The sequence below is a fragment of the Pongo pygmaeus genome, chromosome 1 (genome assembly GCF_028885625.2).
Source record: "Pongo pygmaeus isolate AG05252 chromosome 1, NHGRI_mPonPyg2-v2.0_pri, whole genome shotgun sequence".
NCBI classification, from domain to species: Eukaryota; Metazoa; Chordata; class Mammalia; order Primates; family Hominidae; genus Pongo; species Pongo pygmaeus.
The window spans coordinates 83,935,072-83,955,062 of NC_072373.2; the positions used below are offsets into that span (position 1 = coordinate 83,935,072).

Genomic DNA, 19,991 nt, shown 5'->3' on the forward strand with positions numbered 1-19,991 from the left:
TCAAAGTATCTGTCATCACAATATTCTGAAACTCTGCCTCCTCTATTCTCTATATGGATGCAGAGTAATTTTTCTCAGAATGCATGGCTTGCCTTCATTGGCTTCTACTGAAGTTTAAGATTAGGTCCTATCAAGAGAAAAGACACTGGGCCCTACTAGAAGGTGAAGGGTAGGAGGAGGCAGAGGATAAAAAAAAAATACCTGTTGGGTACTATGCTCATTACCAGAGTGATAAAATAATCTGTCCAACAAACCGCTATGACATGCAATTTACCTATATAACAAACCTGCACATGTACCTCTTAACCTAAAAGTTAAAAAAATTATTCACCAAACCCAGTGATCAAGGTTAATAACACCAGTAATAAGTCATATTGCTATCATGTACCCCTGACATAATGCAATGAGAAGGCACTTCATCTTCATGGTATTCATCCCCCAAATCCAAAACCCTGGTCTAATCATGAGGAAACATCAGATAAATGCAAATGAGGAACAATTCTACAGAATATCTGACCAGTCCTCTTTAAAAATGTCAAGGTCATGAAAAACCGAGAAAGACTGAGAAGCTGTCGCAGATTGAGAAGAATAAGGAGATGTAATGACTAAGTGCAACATCATATCTTGGATTAGATTCTAGAGAAAAAAGACATTAGCGGAAAAACTAGTAAAATCAAAATAAAGTCTGTAGTCTTAATTTTAAAAAGAAAAAAGATATGGTCTATCAACAACCGATTCTTGGACAGTGATTCTGATGCCCATGGTCGACACATAACCTTTTGAGAAATGCCTTGACTGTGAGTTGTTTCTCCCCCTCAGTACAGGATGAGTTCTTTCATATCTCTATGCATTTTGCATTTGCCAAATGCTGGTCCTGTACTACTCATTCACCTTTCTCTTTTCAGTGAGACTCTATAGTCTGTCAGTATTCAATTTAAATGTCACTACTTGAGCAAAGTCACATGTAAATCTCTCAGTGGCTCTCCGGCCACTGAGAGATTTACATGTGGCCAGAGATTTACATGTCTGGCCTTCCACGGCACTGGATACACAGCCCCAGTAAAGCAGGTGTCACAGTTTACTATAATAACTTGTTAACAGGTTTATTTTCTCCAGTGATCCACGTGCTCTTGTTCAACTTTGAATCCCTAGTACCTAGCACTATGTTTGGCTCCTGCCAGGCAGGTAGTCAGCCTTTGCTGAATGAAAGGACCAGTGATTGAGGTCTGTGGCTACATGGTAAAATGAGAGAGACGAGTCATCAGAGGGAAAAATTGCTTTTTTGTTAACTATAAAGTGAACCAAGGTGTTAGAACAGTTAAAACAAGGATGAAGAGTGCTTTTAGATCTCAATCAATTTTTAAATTACTCGTCACATCTGTCCTAGCTAAAGACTAACTCTAGCACCTCCTGCGGCCTGTTAATATTTCACACTTGGGCAGCAGATCCAGCAAATGTTCAATGATCAGAGAAGAAATACTTAGAAGCTATTGGCTTTGAAAATAAAAATGTAAGAAGATGCCTAGTAAAAGCATCTGCTAAATATTTTTCCTGTTTGGCACATTAGACTGCAGTATCAGACACATGACCGTGGTCATACTGTACACAATGCCCAATGTCTGCCAAAACTCTGGCATATGAGAGACTTAGTGTTGGAGTACAGAGGGAGTCTTCCGGTATCCCCACTACACACAGTGGTGGAAAGAAGAGCTTCCAGAACAAACCCAGTCAGGCAAAGAGGCAAATACACTGCATTTAGTAACGCTGCTGGAGCCCGCCCTTCACCCTTCCTGAAGGTAGGATACTAAAACGGCTCAAGCCTAAATCTAATCCAACAAGCTATATTCTGAATAACGACCAATCTCTGATAAAGCTGTTCCCCTAACCCTTCTGCTGCCCGAAACACTCACTCTACAGCCCCTACTGGGCTACTGGGCTCCCCACTGGACTCTGGACAGCGCCGCGCCCTGCTCGGCCTCACCCACCCGGTGGCGCTTGGGCCCGCCCTAGTCCCCCACCCCCACCCCAGGGCACCACCTACCAGGGCCCCGCCCCGCCTCAGCCCCACGTGCGGGGCCCCACCCCGGCGCTAGCGGCCCTTTAAACACCCCCACCCTTACACATTACCCCCCCACCCGGACGGCAGCCGGATAGGGACAAAACTCATGGCGTACAGCCAGTTTCCTCCGCGGAGGACGTCCTGTGCTGCCCCAGCCGTTGGAGCTCTTCACCCCGGGCCACAGCCTCCTGGCGTCCCCCGGGCCGGGGCAGCCGGGCCGAGGAGTGTCGGTGTGGTCCGGCTACGGGGCGGGGCCGGCGGGAGCTCCGGTCGCCGCCGCCGCCGCTGCTGCCTCCGCCTGCCTCTCGGGCCGCCCGCTCGCCCGCCGCTGGGTGCGCTGCACGCGGGGGGCAGCCGCGGTGCAGAGGTTCATGCAGCGGCGGCGGCGGCGGCGGCTGCTGCTGCTGCCGCCGCGGAGGCAGACAGACCGGGCGCTGCCACCGCCGCCCTCCCCCGGCTCCATGCCGCCGCCGCTGCCGCCTCCTCCTCTCCGGCGAGGGGCGGGGGGCTCCGGCCCGGGGTGGGCACCACTCCTCGCAGCGCCGCTCCCCTGCCTGCCCTCCGCCCGGGCGCTAGAGCCGGCGAGGGCACCCGCCGCCTCCTAGGAGTGCACCCTCCGTGCGCCCTGCCGGAGCGAGGGGGCGGGCGTGGGCGGGCGTCGGGGCAGCGGGGGCCCCGCGCGGCTACAAGAGGAGGGGGCTTCCCAAAGGATGCCCGGCGGCTCCCGGCTCCTAGGTGCGAGCTGAGTCTGACCGGGAGCGAGCGGCGCGTCGCCATGCCGGCGTGACGGGCGCCCCCGGCTGCCCGCGCGGGCCCCCGCGCTGCCCCACGCCGCGCCGTGCCGGCACCGGGCTGCAGGATGGGCTGTATCCAAAGCATCACCTGCAAGGCGCGGATCCGGCGCGAGAACATCGTGGTGTACGATGTGTGCGCCACCATCGACCAGTGCCCCACGCGCATCGAGGAGACCTCGCCCATCGTCCTGCGCTACAAGACCCCCTACTTCAAAGCCTCCGCCCGCGTGGTCATGCCCCCCATCCCCCGCCACGAGACCTGGGTGGTGGGCTGGATTCAGGCGTGCAACCAGATGGAGTTCTTCAACACCTACAGCGACCTGGGCATGTAAGCGACCCGCCGCGCGGCACGGGAGCGGACTCTGGGCCCCCAGCTCTGCTTGCCACCTTGACCCCCCTCCCCAGCTCCTTCCTACTGCTGTCCTCATCGTCTTTCTAAACCTTCCTCCCGCCTCCTCTCCCACCTCCCTTCTCCCTACGCTTTTGTTTCAGTGACAGGGCGGGTGTAGGGAGGCTTCTTGCGAAGGCATTTTCTCGTGGTTTGCTTCTGACTTCCCAGAAACGCGAGGAGAACGATGCGGGGCGGGAAGAACGCGACAAGGAGGGTTCGAGAGGCGGAGGTGGGGGATGGCTGGCGAGTGCCTGGCGAGTTTCAGGGCGCCGTCTGTGCTTTGTGGGGCTCCCCGGGAAGAGTTTGGGGGAAACCATAGAGAGGAGTGGAGTATAGTGCCGGGGGCGCATGGGCTGTGCCGCGCGTCCTTTGGAGAAACCGGAGCGGGCTTGGAAGAGCAGGTCCCGGGCATCCGAGCGGGAGTTGGTAGTTCTGTCTTTGCCCTCGCGACTGTTGAATTCGAACCCTTGTCCCCCCGGCCAGGGAGCCCGGAGGCGTTTCCATCTGGAACCACAAGCCGGACATAGTTGCCTCTCTTTCCGCGCCCCCTGGACCAGTGCTGGTGGGGAGCTGGAAAGCACCGGGTGCGTCCCGGCCAAGCAGGGCGGATAGTCTTGTGCGAGCAGCGTTCGGCTGGCGCGGCGCGGGGTGTTTCTTATGCTAAAGGAAAGGATGGGTCTCTTGTCTGTCTAGGGTCCTTACTTTTTAAAACTTTCCTAATTGCCGCACTGGAAGGGATTCCCCTGGCGCCCACCGCCGAATTCTATCGGCGAGCTGGGAGCTCTCCAACTTTCAGCAGCTCCGGTTGGTGCGCGCCGGGCTTGGCTGTTGCGGTGAAGACCAAGGATCGCCGCGGCTCCCCAACCGCCAGGGGCCGCAGGCTACGGGCGGTCGCGTCCGGGACTTTTATATTTACCAAATTTTCACAACTCCGCACCTGCCTCCTTTCAGAACTAGACTCTGAGCAGGTGGCAACGACAATAGCTAAAAGGTTTAGGGCCTGCCTTCTACCTGCTGTTACAATGTAGGTCTAGAACACCCTAATTGGCCAGTCTGCAGCCTACAGGGAAACCCTTTTTCTGGAAATTCAACCTCATTTCACTTATTAATCTAAAACTCTAGAGCGCCCAAGTTTCGCCTATTTAATATGGATATGGGGTGGGGGAGTTCCCATTTTAAAAGGTCAAACCATCTTTTTAGCAGCAGTTTGCAGGCTTTTTATTGCACTCTGAGAGCATGTCAGTTAACACTAGTCATAGGCGCTAAAAGAAATTTTGACAGGTCGTTGTTTCCTTTTTTCCTCCCAAAGATTTTGCACTTCTCTCTTCAAGCACAAAAGCTTAATGTTAGAGAAAACTCAATTTCTAGCGAAGAAATATGAGGCCCAGTTTCCAATACGCCTCAGCACACTGTATTCTTTCTGGAAGACAGCTAGATGTGAGAAATGGGGGATATTTTATTTGGGGTGAATCATGCCATTTAAAAACCGACATACCCTCAAAAGAATGATTATATGTGAACACATGTGTCTCTTAAAACTGCTTTTTAAAATAAATCCATTGTTTCCAGCCAAGTCAGAGAAAGCCACAGGCAGGGCAAGAGCCCTCCCTTTCATTTCCCTGGCTTCACCCTGATGGCAGTGGGTTGCTGGAGGACAGCAACTGCTCCCCACAACAGCCTGGGGCCCCTGGTAGAGGCGGCCAGGAGTGACTGTGCAGAAGCAGCCTCACTTTTCCCAAGACTGCACAGCGGACCTCTCTGTTGCCTCAAATCTCTTATGAATAAGTAAAAGCAAATATATAAATACAGAATTATTTCCGTAAAACTTACTTTACCTTAGAAGTCAAGCTGAGATATAAACAGACATAGTAGTTGAACTTCCTGGAATCTATAGGGAAGGTATGTCCTCATTGGAACCAACTTTAATGGATATGAATCAGTGACAGAATTCCTGACCCTTCCCCACTGAATCCTTGCATTTGGGATTTGGAAAGAGGTTTTGTTTTTAAACTGCCACTTTTGTTATTTTAACATTCTTGGTTTTCATGTAGGAGAGCAAAAATAGACCCCCAATAAATCATAAAGCATATTATTGTAGATTTGTGTCCACAGTCTACCTGTTTCTTCATGGTTGCAATAATTGCTATGTGTTTAAGGCCACTTTGGAGCCCAGATTTGAATGAACCAATTTCCACAAGATATTTATGCCTGGAAAATTTTGCTAGTGCAAACTTTTTAATGGGAACTCATATTGCATGAAAGTTGCTGCAATCTATTAGTTATTATGTCTACTTTAGCCAATATCTGGATTGTAAAAAATAGCATGGAGTGATTTTTCACCCCTGTGCAGTGTTCTGTCACATGAACCACAATATGCTGAAAGGGTTTGGATTAGAAAACTGCCTTTTCAATATTTTGAAAAGAGTTGTGCCAGAGGAAATCCACAACATAAAATGGCAAGAAACTTCTGTTTACAGGAGTGAAAGAAAGCCTGAGGCTTTGTGGTTTAAATTGTAAACTTTTCCAAGAAGGGGTAGGCTTCTAAAAGAACATTTGAAATAGTTGATGGCCATGATGGCCAGAGCTTAATTTGAACTTGAACTCATTGCCATGGCACTTCCTCGAATGATTCTATAGAAACCAGGCTGGTCAATAGTTGTGGCACCTATTTATTTCTCATTTGGCCCTGGTGAATCTTGCTATTGCAGCCTTGAACAGACTGCTGCAAGTCTTCATTCCTCGGGGAGGAAGGGCTCCTGACTTTCTCAATCAACCTGTCAATATACAAACATTTACCAAATGCTTCTGCTGTGCAGGCAGCAGCACCAAAGAAAAAGGAATATGGAGGCAGTTTTCACTGCTTCTCGTTATAAGACGACACATGCAGAGAAAAGCAGTGCTCTTTGGTGGTGTGGAAGAAATGCCTGAGAGAGAGCTGGGGGGCCAAGCAGGGTGTTGTAGAGGTGAATGGACTCAAGGTGAACTCTGAGATATGGGTAATATTCAGGTAGGCAAGGAGGAGGGACTAATTCCAAAGGGGAAGACCAGCAAAGATATGGAGGTAGGAAAATAGAAGGTGTTTTAAGGGGGCATACGTTGGCTAGAGTGGAGTGTTCAAGAAGGAGAACAGTAGGAGATGAGGTTTGAAAGGTAGCTTGGGGTCTGTTGGGTGGTCCCAGAATAACACAGTCTGGAAAAGGAAAAGATTAAAGTCAGATCTTGACCAGACAGAGGATGTCAGGAAGCTTTTCCTATCTTCTTTGTACCTCTTGAGTATGCAGAAGCTTTCCAACAGAGGTGGAAGACGTTTATAATGGAACAGTTTTGAATGCTGGAGTACAACGCTGAAGAGGTTTCCTGAGTAAGATTTGAACAAGGAATGGGACTCTTGTGCCAGGGTTGAATGAGATGAAGACAAGGTCAGGGAAAACCAGCAATAGTTAAAGGCCTTTCTCATTCTCTTTGAGTCTTCTGGGGCTATAAGGGAACTCTCCATGGTCAGGCTAGGGCTGATAGTATGGAAACCATCTCCACTGCCAATTTGGAAAACTTTGGCCTGTGTGAAACTTTAGGAAGTCATAGCTCAGTTATAGCTTCAAGAGACAGCTCCTGCCTGTTCCTCTACTCCTCCTTCAGAGCCAAGATTATTGAGGATTTGGCTGTACCTGCTCACCTCTGTTGCTTGTTCAGTTTAGTCCAAGCTGATTTCTATCCATTCTGAAACTGCTCTTGCTAAGTTCGTCTGTGATTTCCATGTTGCCGAATCCCTCAGACACTTTTGAGAGACTCACCGTTTCAGCAGCATTCTTTGTAGACGGGCTTCTCTGTGTGGAACTACTCCCATCTTTTAGCTTCTATGCTATTTTTCCGCTGTTCCTCTAACTCCATCTTAACTCAAAATACAGTTAATGGGACTTTTTTCTTCTGGTTCTATGCTTTCCCTGGGTAATTTCATCCATCCTAAGGGTGAGAGATAACCTCTATGATACACAGTCACCTCCAGTCCAGATGTGTGTCTTTGCACAATGATGACATGACACAGTGAAAGACATCTCAAGTTTAGGGTATCCAGACCCGAACTCTTGATCCCCACTATAGGTCCCACCCTAAATCTGCACCTTTGCCGTTCTTCATCTTAGTAAACAACGCCTCCACTCTCTGAGTTGCTCAAGCGAAACCATCTGTATGTCACCCTAGATATTTCCCCACACATCCAGCCCATCATTAAATCCTACTGATCCCATCTCCAGAATATGTGTGTAATCCAGCCACCACTCTCTCTGTCTACTGCTACCATCTCAGGACATGTCACCATCAACTGTCACCTGTTCCTGTAGAGACTTTCTAACTGAACCTGTCACCACCATTCTTGTCCCCCTCCAGTCTGCCTCCCACATAGCAGCCAGAGTGATATATTAAAAATGTAGATGTTATTACTTTCTTGCTTAAACCTTTTAATAACTTACCATTGCAATTGGAATAAAATGGGAAAATCTCTTGCATGGGAGGCCGAGGCAGGTGGATCACTTGAGCCCGGGAGTTCAAGACCAGCCTGACCAAGATGGTGAAACCCTATCTCTACTAAAAATTCCAAAAATTAGCTGGGCATGGTGGCTCACGCCTGTAAACCCATTTACTCCGGTGGCTGCGGCACGAGAATCGCTTGAGCCTGGGAGGTGCAGGTTGCAGTGAACCAAGATCGCACACTCTAGCCTGGGTGACAGAGCGAGACTGTTTCAAAAAAAAAGAAAGAAAATCTCTTTCTGTTCTCTGAATTGCTGTTCTTAAGCCATGACAGCCTTCTTCCAGTCTTTCAAAAGAACCAACTTTATCCCAACTCAGAATGTTTCCATATGCCACTCTCCATCTGAAATGTGCTTCCTCCCTGCACTGCTGTAGCTACTTCCTGCTCCTCATTCCGGTCTCAGCCACTGTCTCCTCTGAGAGGCTATCCCTGATCTCACAGCTGAAATTAGGATCCTCCTGTTCTTTTCCTTCAAGATGCCCTGTTCTTATACTGGTTACCATTACTAAGAATATAATTAGTGAGAATATAATTGTTTACTTAATTTCTGACTTGTCCACTACAGTGTAAATTTCATGAAAGCAGATGTCATGTCCGTCTTGTTTATGAACAGTGCATGGTCCATAGCAGATGTTCAAGAAACATTTGATACAAAATAAACGAATGAACTATTTTTGTGACCTCAAATAGTCTATGTCCTCTTCAACAAATAATGTCTCTTCAAAGTTAGCTTTTCATGTTAAACCTAAGCCTGAACCCACAAAGATCTTGAACCAAGACACTCCAGCAGTTACTTAGCACTAATATATAGTTTAACTCCGCTGTGCTTTTGCGTTATTTGTCCTGGGTTACCCCACCAGATGGTTTGTTTCTCAGCACAGGGCTTACTTCTGTCACTTCCTCTGTCTCCCTGAGGTGTTCTGTACACTGGGAGTGGTGTTCAGCAAACACTGAAGCCTTGCTCTCATTATCACCTACCTGCTGTAAAGTGGCATTCAGTGTGTACCCAAGGAGACCTTGTTGTGGCATTGTTCCACCTGCATCACTAACTCATTAATCCCGGACTTGTGGAGGAGAAGGCTAAAGGCCTTGGCTGGTACAGTTATGTCCCCCAAGCTAGAGCTCCCCTTCTTGTTAACAGTTACACACGGCTACATGCCCAGTGTGGCTTTAAGTGTGGCCCTCATTGTTGACCATAGAGATGGTCACACAGTTGGGCATTTTGCTCTCGAGGACCAGATCAGCCCATCTGTCCAGGGAGCCTGATGAGTCTCCAGGCCACTTGACCAATACCCATTCTCCCCCCACTATTTCCATTTCATTCCAATCAGGAGGCTCACGGTCTGGAAATTACCAGAACTGCTTCTCAGCAGAAACACTGGGGATGCCAATCTAGAGCATCAGATGGGAAAGCAGGATCCAGTTCCTTTATTAAAGTCCTGAGTGCCCTTGGAGGGGAGATGACCCTTTGCCTCTAATCTCCTCCATCTCTGCAAAAGAGGAGCAGCAGAGGATTAACCGGTCTTATCAGGGAAGCATTAAGCTCACTGGAGATAAAGCACAACTCTGGAGTCAAAGGAGGAGTTGGAGAGATAGGGGAGGAAACAAATGATTAGGGAAAGATGTAGAGGGGGAGAAACAAATGGGAAATTAACAAAATGTGGCTTGTGTAGTCTGGGATATTAATCTGCGTTCCAGGGCACTGGATACGTTGGGGAAAGCAAGGACAGGAGATGGACTGTGAGGGCATCAGACTGCAAGTTATCAGTGACCCTCCACAGGCACCAGGGGCAAATGCTGTTTTAGGGGCAGGTCTGCAGAGGCATCATGTTCCAAGTTAAGGATGCAGACTGGCAAGTGAAAGGGAAATGCGAAGTCTGGTGTGGGGTGCGCAGTCCCAAATATCCTCTTTCCTTCTAATTCATACTGCATTCTGATCTCATCTGACTCCCTCATCTGACCCTCTCATCTGACCCCCTGGTTCTTGGGAACTAGATACTATTATCATGCTGATCTTACTGATGAGGAAACTGAGTCTCAGGGGGTCAGGTAACCTGCCTGAAGCCATACATCAAGTAAGTGGCCGAGCTGAGACTGCAAGCCATGTCTTCTGACCCTGTGTCCTGGCTTTCTATATACTGCCACAGTTTGGCCTGTGAGGGGACAGGTCACCCCTCCATTTATATCAGCACTAGAAAAGTTAGTAGTTATGGCCGCTGTTATTGTCATCATGCACCTAGCTCTTTTCCTCAAAGCTTCTTCTAAGGAAGCCTAGGGTTGCCCAAAGGCTCCAAGTAGTTGATAGCATGGCTTTCTTCTTACCCAGCTTGCTTTTCTGGACCACTTTGGCCTACTGATAAGAAAAAGTTGTCACAGATAACAGAGGGGCCACAAATTCTGTTGTGTTAACACCAAACAGGACACAAGAAGTGGCTGTCATTTATAAGTTGGTTATTATGGACTCCTTTGAGAAGAGAAATAACAGGAAACTAGCAGTAGCAGAGCATCCTGGTGAATACTTACAAAGAAGCAGAGTCCTCGTGGTGCTGAGGGTCCCTGGAAGGGGTTGGTGCGTGCCTGCACACCAACAGCAGAGCTGCCCACAGAGTGGGATATTCCCCCACAGAGGCAGAGTCATCAGGCAAGTTGCCTCTTATTCTCACCAATCCAAATCAGTGTGGTATTTAAGGATGGTTCTAGAGTTGTTGTTGTTGTTTTGGGTTTTCATAAAGAAGGTGTGAGTGTGCCTGTGCTGGGAGAGTTGTCCAGATCGAGGAACGTCTGGAGATGCTGTTTGGAAAGGAAGAGAAAGAGAAGGGAAATAACAATAACACACGTGAAAGGTCTATGTGACCGGCACTGTGCAGGGTGCTTTCCATGCATGGCCTCATTGAAATCTTACCCAGTGAGGGAAGTTATCCTATTGTGAGGTCCAGGGATGCTCAGTAGCTAGCTCAAGGCCTCATGGCCAGCAAGGAGCCGTACCAGGATTCTAGCTCATGTGCTCTGACTACTCTGTTTCTTTTTAAAAATTATTTATTTATTTATCTATCCGTCTATCTGAGATAAGGTATTGCTCTGTTACCCAGGCTGGAGTGCAGTGGCACAATCACAGCTCACTGCAGCCTGAATCCCCTGGGCCCAAGCGATTCTCCCACCTCAGCCTCCCGAGTAGTTGGGACCACAGGCATGTACCACCACACCTGACTAGTATTCTGTTTCTAATAGATGATGGCCTTATCTCCCAGGAAGGGGGTTCTCTGAACTTGCTTTGCAAAATAGTGATAATGGACCTAGCTTTATTGGTTTTCTCTGATTTCCGTATTTCCTCACTCCTTTGGAAACAGAGTAAGTTGCTCTGAGATCATGTGTGTGAACCTCCTTGCATTCCCCCTGAGAATGGCATTGGTGGTTAGCTGTAAGAGCCATATCTTTGTGAGGGGCCAGGAGTAAAGACAGCGGGGAATAAGCTCCTTTCATGCTGAGGAGCACATTCCTTGGGATCAGGGGGACGACATCCTCAGTTCTCGGGCTGCAAGCTGGTTGGTCTGGGCTGTAGCTTTTAGCTGTGTGCCTATACCTTCAGGCCCTAATGGGCAGCCCTGGGCCCCAGCAGACAGTCACCCAGACTACCCAGGTACTGGATATGGAGATCTGTTCATCCCCCAGACTCTCCAGGCAGTTGCTGTTCGGGTGGATGATTAGGAAGAGAAGGAGAACAAGGATTCCCTTCTGGTGGTGGAAGGGACCCCTGGCTCTGTCATCAGCTCATTGGACATACCTCTGGCTCCCAAGAATTCCTGCACTATTCCTTTTCTCGAGGCCTGTGTGGACCCTGCTCCCTCATTAGGTTCTGGGGTACATGCCAGTTGGAACTGTTCACTGTGCCAGTGGAAGATTTAGCTGCTGGTTCCCCAGCGCAGGGTTCCAGTCAGAAGATCTGGGTCCCAGTGCCAGCTGCATGACCTTTGGCAGGTCCCTTAACAAGCCAGCGTCTAATTTGCCTGTACATAAATGGAGAGTAGTAAGATCTCCCCTATCCTAATGCCATAAGGATTAGGAATCAACACTTGTGGTTTTTGTTATTACAGAGCATGCTCGTTATTATTGCGAGGATGACTGTGGATCAGCCTTAAGGAACAGGAAGGTTGTGGCTGTGGCCCTGCAACTTCCCTGGACAGAGAAGCATTCAGACTCTGGAGAGGGGTCTCTGGCATGTCAGCTATACAAACCTCCCCTACAAACCCACTCAAAGATAGAGAGGAGGAGAAAGGCTTGCTCTGTACCTCTGGAGCCAGGGCTGTTTTCTGTTCAAACTCGGAGGAAGGCATTGGAGCCCCCCCCCGCCTCCCCTTGACGTCATGTCACTCAGAAGTCACCCTCCTTGTTCTCCTCTAAGCTGTAGACTTTGGGAAGCCTCCAGGACCCTGGCTGCTCCTAATCCCTAGGCACGATGCCTGCAGCCTAGCCACATCCTTGTGGGGACTTCCTGTCCCATCCCTGAGCCCTTCTTTGGTAACAGTATCACTCAGGCTGGGGGAAGGAGCTACAGTTTGTCCAAGCCAAGAACTTGAGGGTGGGGTGATGCTGGAGCATGTGAGCCACGCTGTTCATGCTCAGGAAGGTTGTGCAGTTTCCAGCTTAGGCGGACAGTGAGACCAACACCTGAAATCATTTGTGTCCAAAGCTATTTTTAAGGTACTTTATTCTTTGCAGGTCCCTTTCATGATTTTCGTCTTCTTTATAAGGGGACCTCTCATAATTAACCTCACAATAATCATGAAACTTTTAGGGCAACAGTTATTCCTATTTCAAATAAGCAAGCTGAGGCCTAAGGAGATTAAATTATGTGCCCAAGGTCATCCTGGCAAGCACTGGTAGACTCAGGCCTGATGCTCAGGCATCCCACCTCCTCTCCCAGTGCCCTCAATACTGAGTCCATGCTCAGCCAACCAAGAATGGGAGTCGGGGATGGGAGAAGTCATCCTCAGAGCCATGTGCATTGGGCACCTCTGGCTCAGCCAGCATGTGGACACTTTTAGGGGCATCATTTATGACGTCTAAAGACAAGAGAGGGTAAACAGGACCACCTAAATGTCTTCAACAAGCGCAAAGAGACATTTTCAGGCTGTCAGATTAAAACAAAATAAATAAGGCCATTTTGTTATTAAAACAAAATAAAAGATGGCACATCAACAGGGTCACTGTGTGAAGCCTGCCTTGCAAAGCCTCTGGCTGGCTCCTGCTCCTGGGGCCTGACCTTTCAGAGCTGGCTGGTGGGCCTGTGTCCGGCACAGGCTCTCAGAGGCTGTCAGAGGCCTGGCTAATGGGAAGCGGTAAATCGGCATCCGCAGTCAGCACTTTCTGCAGCATCCTGAAGGAGCAGGCAGAGGCTTCTGGGGCATGCGTGGCGGCAGGTACAGGCTTTGGCAAGTCCAAGAGCTCCCAGAAACAGGCAAATTAGATGTTGCTTTGCCCTTGGCATGGGGACTCAGGCTGGGATATGTCGGGGAAGAGAGGCTTGAAGGGAATCAGACATGCCCATTGTGTGAGAGCAGGACCTTACTTACCTTCTATTCCCTCTCCCGAGACCACACATGCTGAGCCTCCATTCCAAAATGGCAGTCCCCACACCTGAGCTGGGCAAATCAATTCAAGAACAGATTTTTTGTTATGACTTAATAATTTGAGAATCTGTTTCAAGCTTCCACGAACCATCTTCACTTTCTTTAGGAAGGATGAGTGATTTGTGCCACAAACTAACCCCCAAACTCCTGTTGAAGTTATTTTCTTGGCTTTCAGAACCAAGGAGCCTGTCTTTTGCTAAGAAACCTGCGCACACTGAGTGATGGGCATCTATGTGCTCATCATCTGTCTCCCCATGAGCAACTTACTCAACTTGATGATAACAACAACTAGTGTGTGTCAGATGCTTTAGATGCACTGTCTGTGAAGTAGGTAGCACCATTATTTTCCTCATATTAGAGATGAAACGGAGGCCTACAGCAGTTGGATAACATGCCCAGCATTACTCAGCTAAGTAGTGCCAGAGCCAGATTTAGAAAGCAGGTCAAACTAATTCCTGTGACTCCTTATGATGTTGTACTGCCTCATAAGGGTTGAACGAATGAATGTCCAAATGAATGAATGATCAGGAAGTATTCAGGATATTGCTTGAGTGTTTGCTTTTGTCCTTGCTGAGGAGACTTGGGAAACAAAAGGTTTAAATCAAATTGGAAATGACTAGCCTCCTCGCCTCCCAGCTGCCTGGTTCACTCAGCTGCTCAGGATGTGATAGTAATGAAACCAGGGTCTTGGGATCAGACCCAGGGGACCATCCCAGCACCAGGAGCAGTCTTCTGTCCTTTCAGCTACCTCACAGGTGACTGTTACCAGCTACCAGTCACAGCAGGGTCTTGATTAAAGAGTAGAGAAATGGCCAGAAGAATGCAAGTGGTAGATCAACAGAATCATCCTTAACTTACAGGGTGTTAGGATGATGTGGGAAATCATCTAGCTGATTTGCTTCTTTTATAGATGGGGACACTGAAGCCAGAAAAGGGCAGTGCCACAACTAGTGAGGGACCGAACCAGGACTCAGACCCAGGTCCATGGGCCTGGATCACTGGCTAACTCTGTGGGTCAGGGCTGGAGGCACCCAGCACACCTAGTCTTCAAAGCAGCAGTCAGTGGTCACCACCCCCTGTTTTTCCATCAGTGCCTGCCCCCGCCCCCCATCCAGGTTTGCTGAGGGTCCAGGTCTTCAGGCAGAGATGGCCACCTGCCCAGGAAAGGAAAGTGCACAGGGTGCAGGAAGAACCCATCCCTTGGCAGCACAGAGAGGAACTCACATCAGCCCAAGGGATGTCTACACAGTTGCCGGGAGCAGAGAGTCCAGCCTATTTTCAGTGTCTATATGCAGTGATTAGCAAGCAAGAAAGAAGAGGGTCTCCCCAGAGACACCTATCACAGATGGCAGGAGATGGGAGGGCTTGGCAGCCCAAGGGAAGGCGAAAGTATGGAGAAATTGAGATTTAGCCGGGATTCCCAACAACCCAGAATCCCTTTCTTCCACCCCTCAATACTCCCCTCACCCCAGCCCTGGTGCTGATGGCCTGCATGGCCCTCCTGGCCCCCTACCCACACACAGGCAAGGTATCTTCCTAGCCCCTGGCAGCTCTAGAAGAAATAAGATCCAAGTAGCATCAAAGATGACAGATTGTGAGGGGGCCAGGGGCCCTCCCCTGACAGCAGGGCTCAGCTGGGAGGCCTCTGTGGAGCAGAACAGATGGGAGAAGTCTGAGAGGGATATCCTAGCAGCCTGGAGACCCTGTCTCTGTTGTGGCTTTTAGTTGGTTTCAGTCAATTCTTCTGTCATTGTTGTTTTGTTTTATTGAGGCATTTCAGCATAGGGGCATGATCAAATTGTGCTGTGTCTGCTTACCCTAAAGGAGGTGCGGTTGGGGAAGAATGGGAGGGAACAGGTCTAGGCAACACCCCATTTTGCTTTGCCCTTGTTGGGATCTAAGAGGGGTATAGAGGGAGGACTGCAGAGGGAGACGAGTATATACCTCCGAGCATCCTGCCATCGCTGCCTGGCTGGCTTACTCTAAAGCTGTAGTTTCTGTACCACTCCACGCTGCCTGTCATGAGGACTCTGGGAATCCAGGGCGATGTCATGTGGTCCCCCTCGCCCTTACATAGTCCTGTTGCAGCCTGGCCCTCCTTCTCTAAGCTTGCACTGGGACCTGGCTTCTGCCTTCCCTGGAGGCCTCTGTAGAGGAGGAGGCATCCTCATGTTTCCTGGGCTATGTGGACCCTTCACTTTTATCCTGCCTGCCTGGCATGGCCTGTTCCAAGTCCTGTAACTCGCAGGGCTCCTGCCTGTCTGATCGATTGGCCCTGATGCCTGATTCTCAGTATTTGTTGCCAGGTTCCTGCCTGCCTTTGAACTACTTGTTCATCTTTGTGTCCATCTCAAGTTCTACCGGCTTGGTTTCTGACCCTTTGCTTGTCTTGGGATAGTCACTCTTTCAAGCTGCAGGGCTTTAGCCAGATGCCCTTCCCCAGACCCCTGGATCCCCCCACTTCTCATTGACTCCCTGACTTGTGCTCCCCCTCTCCCTCTGGAGAGAGAAATATGGAAGGAGCCACAGCTGGAAGAGCAAAGCTGTTCTCCACCCTTGGAGCAGAACCGTTCACTCTTCTCCTGGGAGCCCATGAGTCACTCTGTCTTCCACGTTGCCTCCAAGCCTGGCTGGGTGTCTACTTTCATCTCATGAGTGGGTTTCCAAAAACCATGGATGATCTTTATAAAGAAAATTACTTGTGATCTAAAGGGGCAACTCAGCTAGAGTTCTGGATGTCTGGTGAGGAAGCTGGGAACAGTTAAAACCAGAGTACCAGCTGGGTGTGCTCACGCCTGTAATCCCAGCACTTTGGGAGGCCAAGGCAGGTAGATCATGAGGTCAAGAAATCGAGACCATCCTGGCCAACATGGTGAAACCTCGTCTGTACTAAAAATACAAAAATTGGCTGGGCATGGTGGCGTGCACCTGTAGTTCCAGCTAGGTGGGAGGCTGAGGCAGGAGAATCTCTTGAACCCAGGAGGTGGAGGTTGCAGTGAGCAGAGATTGCGCCACTGCACTCCAGCCTAGTGACAGAGCGAGATTCCATCTAAAAAAAAATAATAATAAATAAGTAAATAAATAAATAAATAAATCTAGAGTACCAAGAACTTCCCCTGAGCATGTGGGGTTTGGAATCCAGGGAGAGGGCACAGGTTAAAGGGGGATTGATTCAACAAGTGTCCGGGGCCAGTTCATCCACAGCAAGTCTGCAGCAGAGAGGGAGTATGAAAGAAGCTTAAGAACATGGTTGTCCTCCGGGCAAGCATCTTAAAGTCCTGGATATCAAGAGTAGATCCTAAAATATGGAAAAGAGAACAATTAATGTGGTGCAGACAGGGCCAAGGGAAGCTGTGGTGGGCCTAGTTCCTCACGACAAGACCAGACAAATTCTTGACCTTTGGTCCTGCCATGTCGCGACAGCATGGAACTGAAAGGCCCGGGCAAGGTTAGCAGCTGCTCCCATCCCTATCCCTGACACCTGAGAACAACAACCACCACGGGCTTCTCTGCTGCAGAGCTCCCTGGGGTAACATCTCCAGCTGGATGGCTGAGCAGATGGCTTTAGCTAGAAGATTCCAGAGAGGGGAGGAGCTAGGAACACTGAAGGGCCCTTTATAGCCACAGTGGACATCCTCCTCCCTGGCCAGTGCCTGGGCTGCTGGGATTCTCAAATATCTTTGAGAAAATTTGTCTTTTCAGAACCTGTATCTGACAGAGACTCTAGATAATCTAGGTACCTGTGGGGTTGCGTAATCACAATTGAAAAGTCTTTCAGAGATGGGACTGCTATATAATTAGGCTGAGAGTTGGGCCTGGGGTATAGTTAAGTACTGGTATGGATTTAGTGCTAATGGGCTCATTCCTCCTACCAGGCCCTCAAAGTTGAACAGAAGGGGAGAGGTAGCATTTGTCTACATGATAAAGTTTTTGCGGAAACCCTATCTGTTGACCTTTAACCTTGGGATCTGTACATAGTTACTTTTTCATGAAGCAGTTTATTCTCTTTAGTCAAATGGTTGAACAATTGAGTAGGTCTGGCACTTGAAGCAGAGACACTTGGGTGCAGCCCTTACTGAGGAGTGTTTGTGAACACCTGGAAGCTAAGATGGCTTCTTGTCCACTTACATCTGGCCATGGTTTCTGTGGCTGTATCAATGACTTCAGATTGAGGGATCCTAGGCCAACAATTGGACAAACTCACTGCTGAGCCTAGAAAAGCAGGATGCTTCTGGATCAGAACCCAGGAATGTTTAGGGCTTTATTCTAAGAGGGAGAGTCTTCCTTGGATGCTGGGGGGCGGTTTTTCAAGATTTACCTTCAACATCTGGTGCTTCCTGAAATGTCTGGTCATCAGAATTAGAATCTAGACTTATACCCTAGTACTTACGACTTTCCACTAAAAGGAAAATCTTGGAATGTTTTCATGCCATCCTCAAAAAGCAAAAACATTGAAAAAATGTTCTATCAGAAATGTCCCTGGTTAAACTGAAGCAGAGTAACCAGAGAGAAAGAAGTAGACGAGACAGTCAGATTGTCTTCATTGAGACATTTCAAAAGCACAGGCCAATTTACAGGGTAGCATTGAACTCTTGAGCTATTACAAGTCTACATGCATTTGTTTCCAGTCTCAAGTGTTCAAATTCTTCTCTGATGCCATCCTCTATAACCCAGTACAGAACTGAGGTGAATCTCCCTTCAAGCTCCTTGGCAAAAATCAACTTCTATACCAGATTAAAACGCCAGTTCTGGGTCATACCATCCAACTTCTAAACATTTCTGATTTACCTCTATTATACATTTTAATTTTTTTATTTTTTAAATATAGGTAGGGACAAGGTCTCACTGTGTTGCTCAGGCTAGTCTCAAACTCCTGGGCTCAAGTAATCCTGCCTCAGCCTCCCAAAGTGCTGGCATTACAGGCATGAGCCCCTGCACCCAGCCTGCTTCTATGTATACTTTAAAAGAATGTGTATTTCTTGTTGTCCGTAAGATCCCACTTGCTAGTTGTATTGTACAAATGTTCTACATTCTTGGTAATTTTTATGTTTGATCTATCATTTGAGAAGTTCTGTTGAAATTTGTGTATGCTAGTGTGGTCATAACTCTATGCAGGTTTCTCACATTTTGCTTTGTACATTTTGAGGATGAGGCTGCTTACCTCTTGAGTTGTGGGCTTCCTCTTCATTTTTGACCCCTAGGAATTTATTTTTGCAAATTCAACTGTGTATTCAAGAAGAAACTTGGAATGTAGGAGTTTTTCAGGAGATTTAGTCTATTATGATTTACTTACTATATTCTTCTGTTCCTCAATTATAGACAAAAGTAAACTTTTCATGTCTCCTTTTTCTGGTTTGAATGACTGTCTTTCAAAGCAAGCTGCCTATCTAGGCAAGGCTCTTTGATAAAAAGAACTGAGGTTTCTTTTTACTTAGCACTCCCTGTTAGGGGTGAAGGGGGAGCCAAGGCACTGGGAGGGTTTGGGTCTAAGGCCAAGGACAAGAGAGTCCAGCACGTTGTCCCACTGTGCACTAGGCACAACCACCTGGGGTATACTGCTGCCTCAGCAGACCCAGTTTCTCTGAGGTGCATTCCTCAGACATATCAAACCCCCCTGAGGCATAGCCATCCTCATTGTCCCTATGCAGTATCAGAGTCCGAAGTAGCTAGCTCCAGGTTTCTCTGCACCTGTTCCCTGACCTTACCCCAAAGGCTCACTTTGCACTGGCATTTGGCTTCTGGCAGGCAGGAAGCTTGTTGCTTTCTTCTCTTCCAGGTGGCTCTAGGAAGGACCAGCAGAGGGAAGGGAGGTGGGAGAGGAGACCAAGAGGCAAAGCAATGTCATTTGGAAGGTGCAGCCAGCAACCCCCAAGAAGGCACACATGCCTAGTATCACCCTGCACTCAGCAGGCTGACATTCTCCAGAGGTGGGGATGGAGCATGGGGATTCCCTGTGTGGAGGTATTCTACGATATGGAGCTCAAGGTGGTTGGGGCCATGTAAACCTTGAATGTAATGAAAAAGGCTAGGCTTGAACTTTAATGTTTACAAAAATGCTTCCATGTATGTTACTCCTATTGAGCCTCACACTCACTTTTAGAGATGGTATTATTGTTCTCCATGTAATGAGAGAAAACCAAGGCTCTGCATGCTGAACTGATTCAGCAGGTTTACATGGTTAGGAGGTGGCCACACTTGCCGTCCAGTTCCAAATTGATTACTCCCTTTAGGTAGCCGATACTGGAAAAGGGGAAAGTGATAGAACTTCTGAAGCTGAAAAGACCTTGGAGATCCCAGTCTTCTTCCTTGACTTTACAGGTGAGAAGACATGTAAAAAGAGGTAAAAAATAATTTCCCAAGCTCATACAAAAAGCTAAGAGATCCTCAAAGGATGGAGTTTATTTAAAATGTCTGTTTTTTATAACAGTTCAATTCAGTGAATGTAATTTTTATGAATGCTTATCGCTTATCTGAGAAACCCACTCTGTGGTGGGATGACAGTCTATAGGAATAACCTAGCTGAATGGACAACTACATTGGGAGGAAAAGATATGCGCTCCCTTTGTCACCTGATCTTCCTGGCTCAAAGTGACAG

At 48.4% G+C, this 19,991-nt stretch overlaps 1 protein-coding gene across 3 annotated transcripts in view; it reads left to right on the forward strand.

The window, feature by feature from the left end:
• The first annotated feature begins 2,165 nt into the window (after nt 1-2,165).
• Nucleotides 2,166-19,991, forward strand: part of FAM78B (family with sequence similarity 78 member B) — a 107,554-nt gene continuing 89,728 nt past the window's right edge. Inside the window, exon 1 of one of the 3 annotated variants that reach the window (XM_054482349.1) lies at nt 2,166-3,181. In XM_054482349.1, coding sequence (XP_054338324.1) covers nt 2,919-3,181 — 263 coding nt within the window. In that variant the 5' untranslated portion in view covers nt 2,166-2,918. The remainder of the gene's footprint in view (nt 3,182-19,991) is intronic. The other 2 variants (XR_008501624.2, XM_054482337.2) reach the window with 2 other exon arrangements.